The 15,244-nt window shown below is 34.1% G+C and overlaps 2 protein-coding genes across 2 annotated transcripts; both read left to right on the top strand.

The window, feature by feature from the left end:
* The first annotated feature begins 4,359 nt into the window (after nucleotides 1-4,359).
* On the top strand, nucleotides 4,360-9,667 carry LOC108212407 (serine/threonine-protein kinase EDR1). The gene is made up of 15 exons (XM_017384136.2): nucleotides 4,360-4,709; nucleotides 5,831-6,236; nucleotides 6,339-6,467; nucleotides 6,553-6,657; nucleotides 6,911-7,391; nucleotides 7,704-7,744; nucleotides 7,840-7,908; nucleotides 7,981-8,081; nucleotides 8,170-8,248; nucleotides 8,346-8,444; nucleotides 8,515-8,583; nucleotides 8,757-8,806; nucleotides 8,999-9,080; nucleotides 9,216-9,310; nucleotides 9,439-9,667. The coding sequence occupies exons 1-15, from the start codon at nucleotides 4,405-4,407 to the stop codon at nucleotides 9,536-9,538; spliced, it is 2,211 nt and encodes a 736-aa protein (XP_017239625.1). The 5' UTR covers nucleotides 4,360-4,404; the 3' UTR covers nucleotides 9,539-9,667.
* Nucleotides 9,668-11,421: 1,754 nt separating this feature from the next.
* LOC108198925 (protein IQ-DOMAIN 22) lies at nucleotides 11,422-14,180 on the top strand. Its single transcript, XM_017366697.2, has 4 exons — nucleotides 11,422-11,889; nucleotides 12,688-12,888; nucleotides 13,266-13,346; nucleotides 13,444-14,180. The coding sequence occupies exons 1-4, from the start codon at nucleotides 11,581-11,583 to the stop codon at nucleotides 14,047-14,049; spliced, it is 1,197 nt and encodes a 398-aa protein (XP_017222186.1). The 5' UTR covers nucleotides 11,422-11,580; the 3' UTR covers nucleotides 14,050-14,180.
* The last annotated feature ends 1,064 nt before the right edge of the window (nucleotides 14,181-15,244 follow it).

The following is a 15,244-nucleotide window of genomic DNA, read 5'->3' as shown; positions in this document are numbered from 1 at the left end:
AAATATGAGTTTCTTATTCAATTAGTGAGGATCGAATTTTGTCAGTGAAATTAACTCTAATTTTATCAGTTGACACAGTAACGGTAAAATGAATATTTTTTTTAACTATGAATTTGGTGAAAATTAGTAAAATTAGTTCTAATTTTGTCAGTTGCAATGGTAATAGTAGAACGAATATATTTAATTGTAAATTTGGTGAAGACTAGACTACGTAATCGTTTAAAAAAACTAGGCTGACAAGGCTGTCCGTGTAAGTGATATGTTAAAAATAATAATTTTATTCATGTGTTTGATTTTAGACCTCTAACCGTTGCTCATGTCATTAATTTAATATACATAAATTTAATATATATATATATATATATATATATATATATAGACACACACACGCTCCAAACAATTTGGAATTGAGAGGTTGTAAGCTAAGTGTGGAAAAAAGGTTGAATGAGTAGAATTATATTTATTCAAACTAACAATAATAAATATAATATAATTTATATTTAAGATTTGTAAGATAATATGTACAATTCTTATTTTCGATAAGATATACAGAAAATGTAGTTGAATTTTATATTATAAAATTTTATTTTCGATAAGATATATAGAAAAATAATCTAACACTAGGTACGTAATCACAACTGTGTTTGAATGCTTATTTTAAAATTGTCTATCTTTATTATTTACGTCAATATTTAATTTAGGTTCCATTATTTTCTTTATTAGATGATGTTCCTATTTATGTGTAACATTGTCCATTCTAAATACATCATTAATTTATCAAATCCTTAATTATCAAATCCTTATATATTGAATAATCCAATGACCATCGAATAAAGGTTCAACAACCTAATTACCGGAATCACGGAAGAAGTCATGCTTTGGACCCCTCCTCAACATCACGGTGCTAATGTCAAAGAACACTTGATGTACTAGACCATTAGACACAATATTTACAATGTCCAACTTGATCTTGGAACTCAGCTATGATTATAGTTTCTCTAAAATTCGATGATAAAGTTTGAACTTGAAAGTTCGTTTCTTCCTTCTTTAGTAGTTTCTCCCTTCATTCTTCATCATGAACTTGTGATTAGTAAGATTGTTGTTAGCTTGTTGTTATAAATTGTAATTAGATGTTGAAACATGAGTTTGTTATTGAATTGGTCATTTTGTCAGTTGCAACGGTAAAGATAAAATGAATATATCTTTTATTATGAATTTAGTGAAGACTAGTGAAATTAGCTCTAATTTTGGCAGTTTTAACGATAACGGCAGTACAAATTTTTTTGAACTCGGTATCAAATAGAAGGTTGAATGTTGGCTGGTTCTAGTAATCATATTGGGTGCTATGCACATATTGTTCTCCTGCATGAATTAAGTAGTTATTGTCAACTTTTGCAAGGCATAGAAAATAAATTGTAAAAGTTGTTGACTTATAGGAAAGTTGTGTTTTGTTATTTAATGATGAATCATGATAGAATGTGTGATAACCATCAATTAATTCCCAAGCACACAAGGAGACGACTACTTTTGCAGAATACATTTGGCTATGTTTCTCCTGCCTGTTTTCGAGGATAACATTATCGAGCCCCATGAAAAGAAATAGAGATCAGAATTGTGGGAGCAATCTCTTGAATATATTATCGAGGCGGGAACAAATACACTCCAAGCTGGTTTATCACTGAAGTTCAAAGATGAGTTAACTATTGGGTCTGGGTTTAGAAAGGAATGGTTTGATTTAGTTTGCAAATGGCCCTTTGGTTCCCGACTTGTTTCGAGCTTGTCGGACGATCGTAGAATAATCTTTCCGAAGTCAGGTTTCTTTTGTCAACATTTTTGATTTACAGTTTTTATGTACAACAAAGTCACTCTATTAAATATAGATTTTAAAATAACTTAGCAAATAGACAGTTGCCTTTCATAATTACCTTGTATATATGATTAAAATTGCTAAAAAAGAAAGAATAAGTGAGTGTTTGGGAATGGAACTTCTGAGCTTAAAAGCTCAGAAGCCCACTTCCTCTCTTTTCCCATGCGTTTGGCTAGTAATGTGAAGCGCTTAAAAAATGAAAAAGAAGCGGATAAAATAAGCTACGAATTGAGGCTTTTTCTGAGACTTAGCTTAAACTTCTTTCGGATGTTCCATCCTCCTCTTCATTCCCTCCCGTTTTTGTTTATTTTTTATTTCATGCTATCTACTTCATCTTATCTCCATCCAAAAAAAATAAATAAATAAAATAATATGAGGTGATTGAATATAATGATTTTTATTTGAGAATATAAGTTTTTATTTAAGTTTTTATTAATATTATATATTAATATTTATATAAATTTTTAAACACAGTTATAGATGACTTAAATGTGAGACAAAGCCAACCGAAAACCATTTCTTATATAATATATATATTATTATAATCTAATATTTCCATCAACTTTTTTCAATTTACTTCGTAAATATCAATAATTATATTACAAAATTACGAAAATATACCAACTTATAAATTAAGTTATCCAAACACTTAAAAACTTATAAGTCATGGTATCCAAACACTTATAATATCTTATAAGTCCAAATCAAATTCTCACTTTTAATTCACTTCTTTACTTTAAGAAATAAGTCATATCTTTTAAGTCCAGTCAAATAGACGCTAAATAAAACTTAACAAAATATTAGTAGATAAGTTTTGATGATAAAGTCAGAACTCGAAAAATCGATTATTCCTTTAATGGTTTCCTCTTTCGTTTTTCATTCTGGACTTGTTATTAGCATGATTTTTCTATGGGGTCGCGCTGAATAGAGAACTAATGCTTGAAATAGAACCATGGAATCACTAAGGTTCTGCCGCAGAACCCTATATTTTTCATAGATTTTCAGGATCTAAATCTAAATACATGTTTTTTCATCGTTATGTGTATTCAAAAGTAATTTTAAAATATAATATATAAATAAGACATTTTTTCATATGCAGTTTTGATACAGAATCCTAACTAATACTAAAAATAAAGTAATAGTTCTAAAGGTTCTCTCTTTTCTAAATTGTAATTAGATGTTTGCTCGTAAATTCTTACTCATTCGCTCTAGACACACTACTGATAGTGTATAGTGTAGTAACTCATACGGTTAGAAATAAATTAATTTATAGGAATATAATTACTTATAAAAAGAAAAAGAGGGAAAAGGAGATGGCCAATGTACTCCCTCTGATTCTTTTTACTTTTCCCATTTGAGATGTTGGAACTGTTCACGATATGAGACAAATTACTAATTTACGCATAATTCATATGACCAAATATAGTCATGAGTGATCTTGTTAGATTCGTATTTATAAATATTTTAATACAGTGAAATTTTTATATTTAATACTAATACAAAATTAAAAATATTAATGATTAAAAATGTGTGTTGGCAAACGTGAAAAGTACAAATAGGAAAAGTATTAAGAGACGGAGGGAGTAATGAATAAGGCCGCATCATAGTTTTGACTTGTGCCATGTTCAAGCCCCAGGAAAGATGGTTCAGTTCCTTTATTTTTTCCTTATTCCCAACACTAAAGGCGGCATGATGCCATGCTGTAATTACCCCTCAAATCCAAGGGTATTGTCGAACAATAGTTTGAAAACTCTCCTTTAGTTGATGTTACGTCGGCCCATGTCTTAACATCAAAGCAATCGCTTTTCCAATTATGCCCCTTTACTCATGAGAAAATTACAAAACGGCCTCAGCTAGATGAGCTGTCTGAAATCGGGACGCGTGTCGAAAACAGTTTCTTGTTGCGTTATCTCTGAACTTTTATGTATTTTTCGTGAATAAAATAATCATTACAGGCCCCAACATTTATTCCTCTGATACTTTTAAATTAGATATAAAAATATAAATATGCACTCAAAGTGACAAAACATATAAATTTTAATTCTCTAATTTCAACATTAGTTAGAATTCAACATTTTAATTTTTATAATAACATTTTGATAAGTTTATTAATATAAGTTACAAAAAATAAAAGATCAAATTTACACTCCTCTATAATATATTCATCTCAAAATATATTTCTTGTTCTATTTATCAAAAAAATCTACTTATTGAAAATCAAGTTCAAAATTTCTATTAAAATTAAAAAAATATTATAAAATTCTAATATCTATAAATTTAATTTTAAAAATATAACTTAAATTATAAATAAAATTTCAATATCAACCGAAAACAGTTGATTTTGGGATTGAAGTGCAAGAATTGAGACTGTGCCATATTTATTTTCAAAAAAAAAAACAATTTAAATATTATTTTTAAAGAAATCTAAATAAGCCTTGAAAAAGTGCAAAGAAAAAGTGCACATAAACACAATAAAAAACGATATTTGAAACTCGAATCTTATTAGGCCACCCACCAGTACAATAATATAAGCCACCATGCGAGCAATCCCATTCCTTCCCCTCACCGGAGAAATGACCGGCGGCGACTCCCCACCGACTTTATACCGCGCTTTACTGAACCGTTTCCAGAGCCCGGAGGAGAGTCACTTGGAGCTGAAGCAACAGTTTGACGTGCTAGTTGAAGATAAACACAAGTATTTGCCCGGCGTGGATGAAGACTACCGGTGTTCTTGGGTTTCCGATGGGGTGTTCTTTTCCGGCAGCCCGCATAAGAGTGTGTTGGAGCATATGGGGCATGCAGTTCATGTTAGCAGACCTGATAGTGAAGAGATTTTATATTGGTATGTCACTGTTATTAAGCACCTAGCTGATTTTATTTAAATGTACATGAACAAGTCCGGGGAGGCTAATCCAGACTGAAGTCCCGATGAGTCGGAAAAATTAATGAACTTTTGTTCATTTTTAGTAATGTTCTGTTCCTAAAATCAGTATATTTCTTCGGCAATTCTCGGCTAATCTCGAATAATCGATAAATTATTATTATTATTATAAATTTTAGAGCCCGCCGAACTGGAACCGGAGGCTAATACAGGCTGAAGTCCATATAAGTTGGAAAAACTAATGAACTTCTGTTCATTTTTAGTCATGTTATGTTCTTAAAATCAGTATACATTTTTTCGGCTGAGTCTAGGCCAATATCTAATAATCAGTAAATAATAATAAATATTATAGATTTTAGCCCTGGCTTATTTGATTCCAGGTTCCGCCACTGCACATGCATGTATATGATGACGGAACCAGGATTCCGAGGCTGGAAATTTATCATCAATAGTTTGATAATGGAGAAGTCATGTATGTGCTTAGGTTTAATATTGTTTTTTATAGTTGAGGTGTTTTTTTTTTTTTACTTTGGTTAATTGGGGAGGTGGAGGCATGAATCGAACTATGGACGTTTAGGAGCACCTTTGTCACCGCTTGGTACTTGGTAATAATTTTATGTTTAACACTGTTAGTACATACTTGTGGAATTGTGGTTGCGAAAGACTTTGTTTTAGAGGATTGGAGGCAGCTCAGGCAGGCTAAATAATTGGTTTCAGCACACATGATTTACGCTCCTGCTAACATGCATTCTTCTTTAATTGTTACTGTACTCACATCAGGATGAATTTGTGCTATAGGTCAATAGGTGTATTGTTGCATTGATTAGCAATGGTTTTTACAGTAGTCCTGTTATAGGCTTTCTTAAATCTAAGAACTGTTAAGTGTTGCTAAGAGGGAAGCCTGTCCTCCCTTTAATCGATATATAGTTGATCATTAACTTTTGAGGCCGTTTGATTAAAATAGCTTTGAAACCCTGATGATTTATCAACTCTTCCAAAACTTGAAGGTATTAGATGGATGAGTAGTAGGGGGTTAATGTTGCATGATCGTTTATTAAATCTAAATTTGTCTTACTTTAAAGGAATCGCGCGGCTGTGAAACTCTATGGATACGAAGATTTTGAAGTTTTAGGGCAGAGATATTCAGAACTGCTCATTGGTGAGGGACATCTTGCTGCAAAGCAATTTTTGTGCCAGGGGAGCTCTTATTGGTCAGGTCAATTTCCTTTTAAGAAGAAGTCAGGGGAGATATTTATGGCATTAGTGACAAAAAGCCCATTATATGAGGACGGCGAGCTTGTTGGTATTATCACTGTTTCGAGTGATGGAGCTGTGTTCAATAGAACAAACTCAGGTCACCCAAGAATTGATGGGGAATGTGGAAGGGGACAACCACAGAAACGGGGTTTGGACCTAAAAAATTTTAAGTGGCATGGTCAATCACAAATTGCTTCAGTGCCTCAGATTGCGTCTACAGTTTCAAATTTGGTGCTTATCTATCACAACTTGAGCACATGTTTTCTTTGTTTCTGGCTACTAGTTCTCTTTTGTTTGGATTATTTGCTAATGCATCTTTCTTGAGCTTGTCAGGCGTCAAAAGTTCTATCTAGAAAACCTGGCGAAGATAGCAGTGAATGCACAGATTACAGGATTGGAGAGGAGAGCATACCGAATGGCCAGGCAATGAAAGCAGAGAAGCCACCTCTGGACAATGTTATAGTAAGCCTGGAAACGATTTATAAATCATTTCTCAGTCCAGTAATATTGGTAAAATGATAACCCAATTCTGTTTGTGTTATTGCAGCGTTTGAAGCCTCGTTTTAGTTTCAACTTTAATAGGAGCACAACTGAAGCCGAAACGAATGCCAAAGATCAATCCACTATAGAATCATCTCAACCTTCTAGTTTTGTATGTATCTTTAGTCCTCACATATAAAATGTGATTTTCCGTGAATTTGATCATCTAATATTACTAATGATAAACTGAGAAAATTATTTGGAAAAATTTGAATTCATAAGTAAATTTATTGGTGTTCGGAGATGATTGAAGTAATACAGGCTCTGGAGTATGATAGAAGCATGCAACTAGATAAATTTAGTGATATTTGTGAAATTGGTTTTGAAGTCTTTTAACCACTAATTGCCTTTATGTACTCCTGTAGGCTGCAAAAGTATTATCGAAGTTGAATAATAAGCTTGGGAAAGACAGAGATTTGACCACAAAGCATAACAGCTTTGCAGATATGCCAAGTTCATATCAGTGTCTTGCTGGTAATGGCTACAAGCAAAAGAGTGAACACAGCCCCATTTCTGCAGGAACAAAATTTCCAAAAGTAGATGTGGCAATGATCGTTCCCACTTTTGAACCATATATCGAGGAATACGAGGCTCAGAAACATGACCATGTGATAGTGCCAAGATTCCAACTTGAGGTAAAGGAGTTAGAGCCAGATTTACAAACTTCGAAAGTTTTGGAAGCAGATGATCCACCAAAGCAACAGTTATCCTCACAACAAAGTTGTAGTTCAGAGGAGGTAACCTGCAGAAATGAAAGTTCTTCAAGAGATGAATCAGGGTTAAACACGAGAGGAGATTGTGAAATTCTATGGGAAGATCTGCAATTGAGGGAGGAAGTTGGACAAGGTAAACCTTAAGCAACTACTGATATAAATTCATGTTGTGTGTGTGTGTGTGTTTAAAAGCAAATTGCTTTCTGCCACGACCAGATATACCAGGAGATCTTCATATATATAGTTAGTTCAGTGACTCTTCTGCTTATCTATCTATAAGACATGATTTAGTTCAAATCAAACATCATATATTCGACAGGATTGGTCTCTTCTGCTTATCTGCTAATAAGACATGTTTTAGGATTTCGGGTCAAATCAAGCATCTTATATTCGCTAATTTAAGGTCGAAAATATGTTCAGATATATAATTTATCTCACTTTTTAGGTTCGTTTGCTGTGGTATACCGAGGGATTTGGAACGCATCGGTACATATTAAATGTTCAGCAGCAGTTCATTTTTTTCCGTCATGTATAACAACATAATTTCACCTGCATGCATAATCTATTTCTTGGGTCATTAGGATGTTGCTGTAAAGGTCTATTTTGGAGACGAGTACAGCGAAGAAGCCTTGATTGACCATAAAAAGGAGGTGTGTGGAACTACCTAAAAAGTGTGGTCGTTGTCAAAAGGAGAGCTCTGATTTAATTATTGTATTTTTCAGATTGATATCATGAGAAAGTTAAGACATCCGAATGTATTGCTGTTCATGGGCGCTGTGTATTCCCAGAAAAAGATTGCAATGGTAACAGAATACTTACCACGGTAATGTACATATCATCTTCTGAAGCTAAGCTTATAGGCGCATTTCCCAAACCATTTCATTGGAGATTGTTTGTTTAACATGTTTCAGTGGCAGTCTCTTTAAAGCCCTTCACAAAAACAATCAATCATTAGACATCAAACGTCGACTCAGGATGGCCCTTGATGTTGTGAGTTCTCTTGCAAGTGTTTGTATTTGATTCGTCACATCTCTGAATTTTCAAGTTCTCATATATTTAATGCGTAGATCTTTCCCTTTCTTAATAGGCAAGAGGCATGAATTATTTGCATCACAGAAATCCCCCTATAGTACACAGAGATCTTAAAACTTCAAATCTGCTTGTTGACAAAAACTGGAACGTGAAGGTACTAGTAATGTGTAATACCCTTGTTCCACGAATATTTAGGACTGAGTTGATCAAATGCCATGCAACAGGTTGGAGACTTTGGCCTGTCGAAGCTGAAACATGCAACTTTCCTAACAGCAAAATCTGGAAGAGGAACGGTACAATCCCCCCCCCGCCGCCAAAGAAAAGAAAGAAAAATAACCTTCCTGCTTTGTCTTTCTGCACTTCTTAGAGATTCATTCTCAAAGAGTATTCATATAATAGTTATTCCTTACTCCTTATATGTAGTTCCATGTGCGATGTGCATTAACCTTACATTTATTATATGCAGCCTCAGTGGATGGCTCCTGAAGTTCTTCGAAATGAACGGTCGAATGAAAAGTAAGCACCAAGTTTTGTTTTATGTCTTCTCTTCACATACACAACCTGTAGATACTTAATTGAACTTGCACTTCCCATCAATGGTCATATGTAGTTCTTGTATATCGGGAGGGCGGAAAATCCTCAACTGTGGCTGAGGTTTAAGATGTCTATACTTCATATGAATAATTTTGAACATTTTTCGCTTTACAGATCGGATGTCTTCAGTTTTGGCGTTATACTCTGGGAACTAATGACACAATCCATTCCATGGAGTGATCTTAATTCGTTACAGGTAAAATATTTAAAATGGTTTCTTTGATATGAGTATCTATGTTTTGATAATTCCTTTGTACTTTGAGAGAGAAATGCATTCATTTGATGGTGTAGTTTCTTAATAAACTGAAGTCCTTTTCTTATATCCCTGAAGGTTGTTGGAGTTGTAGGGTTCATGGATCGCAGGTTAGACATACCTGAAGCGGTGGATCCTCGCATATCTTCTGTAATCAAAGACTGTTGGCAAAGGTACTTATGAAGCTCTCTAAATAGACAATTTTTGGCGAATTGCTTTCTCTATTTGTTTGTTTGCCAGTAAAATCTGCCTGTCACTTGTAATTATACATCTTCTGAAAGTAATTACTTGTGCTTTTCAGCAATCCAGAAAATCGCCCCTCATTTAAAGACATAATCAAGATAATGACAAACTTAATCCTCGCGTTTCAAGGGTCAACTCGCGGAAGCGTGGATGCTTAAAAAAATGCCCTCTTGGTTAGTTTCACAGAATACAGGTCGGCTAATATTCCTGCATATGCTTCGGAATGAAAGAGGTTTTGTATTGATGAATAATAGTTAAAAAAGTAAAACAGTCAATTTATGTGTTCATCTTCACAGGTTTCTCTAGCTGTCATTTATCATAATTTTTTGTTCATATATATAATGCTGATATGAGAAGAATTCTTAATTTTCATCAAATAAATTTAGCCAGATATTGAATTCTCATTTTTAAGAAGATAACCAAAATTTTATGCAAGAAACATATTGATTTTATAGCTTAGTTCTCATATACCCCATAATCCGAAGAGCGGAAATCAATTCAGTAGTGTTCTTGTTATCTGCTATCAGTCTACTTCCGGTCAGTGGCGGATCTGACTATAAAATTAAGGGGGTTAATTCTTTTTTAAAAAAATTAAGAGGGGTCACAAAAAAAATTAAGAGAGTCAATTTCAATTTTACAACCTAAAAATATATATAATATAAAAAAAAATTAAGGGGGTCAGTTGCCCCCTTCCCCGGGTGTGTTTGTTTCCAGCTTAAAAATCAGGCTTCTGGTTTATAAGTTAGAAGCACTTATTCGCACCGTTTGTGTAAAAAGCTGAAAAACACTTATAAAAAGCTAGGATTGCTAGTTTTTGTTTGAGGACTTCTCTTTTTTTGCCAAACACTTTAATCACTTATAAGTCTTAACCTGCTCCACTTCTACTCTACTTTTTTATTTTAAGCAAAAAGCACTTATTTTAAGTTAACCCAAACGGCCCTTAAGATCCGCCACTGCTTCCGGTCAGATTATTAGCATAGTTTCACACTTTCACTCATTTTCATCATACCTATAGCCTTTCTTCCGGTGAACTGCACCATTCATTCTGTAGACGAACAAAATTGGGTGGTGTGCCGCAGAGTCGATTACAACCCCATCAATCTTGGGGTACCTACTTGTTTCTGATTTGAGAACTGCATTTAGAACGTCTTCATCCAACTTCAGGGAAGGGTTTATTATATATTTTCGGAACATACATTTTTCGGTTTATAAGTTACTTATAAGCTGACATACAATCTTGGTTTAGAGCTACTTGTAAGCTGACCCATACCAAAGGAAAAACTCTTAACACTTCTGATTCTTCTATTTTATACAAAAAAATTAAATATGGAGTCCTGAGCTATTCAATTCATTGGGAAAATTAATTCTATTTAGAAAATATTAAAATTATTTGGTTTGGACGTGTTAATGTTATGTAGCAAAAAAGTCATTTTAAAAATATGGACTTATATTCGGGCAAAAATACGTATTTACCTACTTTTATATGAAATAATGATCCTATAGGATGCATGACATTATTTTTTCAACAAAAATTAGTAAAAAATTATAAAAATTTACTCAATTTGTATAATATTTTTAAAAATAAACACTTACTATTAAGAAATAAGATAAGTCAAACATCCACATTATTTTCTAAAATATTATCAGAGAGACTCAAACTTTTTCTTTCTTTTCAAATGAAAAATCATTTAGAGGAAATAATTTTAAACTTCAAATTTGAAAAAGGATGTCACTTCTTTATTATTATTATTTTTTTTCGAAAATTCTCAGCTAATTTCTTTTTGATAAAGAAAACAAAGATATCGCCTGAAAAGAAAAAAAAATAACATTAAAATATGTTTGACCTGCATAAAAAATTAAAGTCAGATAATTAAAAATAGACATTACTCCTTGGTCCCTTGCCACCCTACCTCCCACGGTATATGAATTTCAAAAAATTTAAAAAGTGTCATTAATGTCCTACTTGAATCTTTATATTTTTTTATTTATAAGTTACTTATAAGTTAAGTCAAACGGACATCCTCTTGATATAAACCAGAGAGCGGCACGCCACCGAAGTTGCTCTGTCATTTCTGTGTTCATGAGAAATTGTTCAACACTCTAAGCCACTTCTCCCTGTGCTCATCACTCAATCTATCCATCTTTCTCTATATTCACACACAATTCTATCTTCCCAAACGTTAATCACCTGATTTAAGACATGGGAAAAGCAGCCAAATGGTTTCGCAGCCTTTTCGGCCTAAAAAGGCCGAACAATATCACTATAACCACCCCCTGTACTGATGCAAAACGAACTCCAAGTCGACGTTGGAGCTTCAAAAGGTCCACCTCAAACCGCTACCACACTCTGTCGGATTCCATCGTTTCTGCATTGCCTCGGGTTCACTTGAAAGGCGACAAAGAACAGAAGCATATGATCGCAGCAGCAGTGAAGAATATGAGTGAGTTGAAGGGTAATTGTGATCACTGGGCTGCAGTTAAGATACAGGCACATTTTCGCGGATTTCTGGTATGTTTAACATACACTAATCTTCTTATTCTTTGAATTATACGTTGCATGTTTGTTATTTACATTGATACGTATGGTATCCATGTTTAGTCCTGGCACAAGTTAAGAACTATGATACCACGTTAAGTTACCAACTCAACTGAAACATTAGTAGATGCACTCAAGTACTGGTATTACCTAAGTTTAATAGTTGAAGTTCAAGGGGGCGTTTGGATAGTGAGTGAGAATAGGAATCGGGAATGAGAATGAAGGGTGGGAAATGAAGGGTATGGGAATGGATATCGCAATGGGGGTGTTACTGTGTTAGGAATGATTTACTCTCCGAGTGGGATTGTGGTTCCCATTTCAGAAAATTGTTACTCTAAATACCAACACATGATTTTGAGCCTTTGAGGTTTCGATTACCGTTAACCGGATTCTTTAACTATGAACCAAACGCCCTCTAAGAGTCTTATGAGACGTTGGAACGAGGTGCTTAGTACAGAGCTGTCCTGGATAGTAATTCCCATGTTTACCAGAATGCTGGTGTCTGGTGATATGTCTCGGTCTTCTCGAATACTCCTAGTCCTAGGTTTTTTTTTGTCAAGTGTACTGTGCTGATCATGAGTAGATTGTAATGAACTGTCTGCTAGTTTAAAAAAAAAAATTAGATCTGTCCTTGCTATCATTCTAGTATTTATGACACCAATTATTAGTACTCACGTGAAGATTGTGTCTCTGAAATTAAACCTGAATAGTTTTCGAAATTTCAAGAGATTTAAAATTTTAACATTAAATTGTATTGGTGGTGTCTTAAAGGCAAGAAAGGCTTTGAGGGCATTGAGAGGGTTGGTGAAGCTCCAGGCCCTAGTCAGGGGACACATTGTGAGAAAACAGATTGCAGGGAGGCTGCTGCAGATGCAGGCAGCCTTACGTGCTCGAACACGAGCTCGAGCTTTACGGGCCCAGATTTATGAAGCTCCTCAGTCAACTATCAAGCCCTCTCACATACATCACCTTGTAAGACGATTTCACTTCCCCGCCAAAATTTTAAATTTGAATTATCTCTGAAAGTACATATTCGAGAACAGAATCAGTAGTCATGGTTTAACATTTGTGGTCCTTTCTAATTACTACCATGTCATTCAATAGATGTTGACAGTTAACCTGCATCAACAAGAAGCAAAGCAAGAATTACTTCAACAATGATTCAAAATTTGGCTTCCCCTGTCCCATTTTAATTGATGTTTGATTTTTTGACATGTATCTTACTTTAATTTGATATAACAATTTTTTTGACACCTTAATATACATGTCAAAAGGTCAAACATCAATTAAATAAGTAACAATTGTAAATAAAAGGCATCATAAATTTACAAACCTCGCATATTCCTCAGGGTCCTGCAACACCCGAAAACTCTGAGCATGATATACGGAGGAGTAGGAGTTCAAAATACGAACAATCAGTTATGCTAGAGGTATCTGTTGAACATCGAATAATTTCCTCATAATGTCCTCATTAATGTAAAGTATCTTACATGTAATCCCTGATATTTTTCCTTCTAATATATACAGAAAAATGGATCAATAACAGCTTCTAAGGTTGGACCTGATAAAGGAAAACTAAACGTGCGTTATAGTACTGACGGAGAATCACAGGACCGAGTTTATTTACAAGACTCAACTTACCATCAAGCATATTTCTATCCATTATCAGGTGAAGAACAGTCACTGAGCCCTCTCAAGTACACAATTGATGTCGATGAAGCCTTTTGCGCAGCTGAAACTAGCCTACACGTTAATACATCAAGAAGGGCTAGTTTTACGCGAAGTGGACCATTTACACCTAGAAGCGACATCTCAAAAAGCTCTAAAAGCGGTTACTCTGACAACTCCCCGAGTTACATGTCATACACAGCATCGTCAAAGGCCAAGGTGAGGTCCCCATCCCTCAGTGCCCCTCATCAGAAGACTCTGGAAAGATCCAATACGACGAAGAGGCTTCCAATTAATGGGGGATATGGTAACATGAAATCATCAAGCGTTCACAACGTCCCTTCGACACTGCATTCTAAATTTGTCAGCAAAGCCTACCCCGGGTCTGGCCGGCTAGACAGGCTTGGAAGTCCCCTGGGAAGTAATGGTGTAGCGTTCAGTTGCGGCCTTTTAAGCAGTTACTAGAGATGAATTTAGGACTTTTTATGAATCTGCATCAATTGAAATTTCGATTATAAGATAACTGTGTAACAAGATCCATCCCATTGTGCATGCTAAAGTTTAAAGTTTAATGAATAGATGAACTGCTAAACCTCTGAAATTCTATGCAATCTTAGAAATAGAGTAAACTGCATTTTGTGTACATGCACTTCAAGTGAGACACAACTTGCAATACCGCACTTCTGAAACCACCACATGCAATAATATAGTTCATAACAAAATACAAATTATGCAGTCTCGTCTATAATTCTTAACGTCGTTAACAGACAAAGGGATATTTGTGTAATTTCACCTCTGTAACGGCTATTTTGTGCTTCTTTTTTTTCTATTTAATTAAGCTGCAACCCCCCAAATCATTCTACACACTCACACCACCCCTATTTCCCGGGTCGTCTCATATGCTAGTTGAAAAATTAGGATTACGTGAGGCTGTAGAATGATTTGGGAGGTTGCAGCTTCGTTAAATAGCGAAAAGAAGCATAAAAGAGTTGTTGCAGAGGTGAAATTACACAAATACCCCTTTGTTTGTTAACGGCATTAAGAATTATAGACAGGGCTGTATAAATTGTATCGGGTTATGAAATATGATATTGCATGTGGTGGTTTTAGAAGTTTAGTATTGTAAGTGGTGTCGCTTAAAGTGCAGGTACAAAATGCACTTTACTCTTAGAAATATAATGGAAAATTGAAAATTGAATCAATGAAGAAATCACAAAAACGAAACAAAGTCTCTGTGCTCGCGCATCAAATATTCTCTCAGTCCCATTTTCCATGTATTTCTGGTGAGAAAAAATTGTTCCAGAAACTTGTCCAACTTTCCTTCAGAAAAATTTTTAGAATGATTTTTCTTACATGTCAATATAATTTCTAATGTTTGACTAGCATACATATACTTATAACACAATTTCAATTAGTATAATAATATATATGAAAATATTTAATTAATAAAAATATTATTAACTAAAGAAATATTTTGATAACATCAATAAAATTTTTAATTATACGGTAATATTGAAAATAATTTCTCACTGTACTCGTTTTTTGTCATTGTAGAAACCAAAATATCACGTGTCAGATTTTATAATATTCCGTTAAAATTGTTGGTTTGATTTTTTTCTGAAAAGCTGACATTTTTTATCTAAAAAAATTATAATGTTAA

Source organism: Daucus carota, chromosome 1, assembly GCF_001625215.2.
Source record: "Daucus carota subsp. sativus chromosome 1, DH1 v3.0, whole genome shotgun sequence".
NCBI classification, from domain to species: Eukaryota; Viridiplantae; Streptophyta; class Magnoliopsida; order Apiales; family Apiaceae; genus Daucus; species Daucus carota.
Note: the sequence above shows the minus strand (reverse complement) of the source record. Positions and strands in the feature narration are given on the sequence as shown.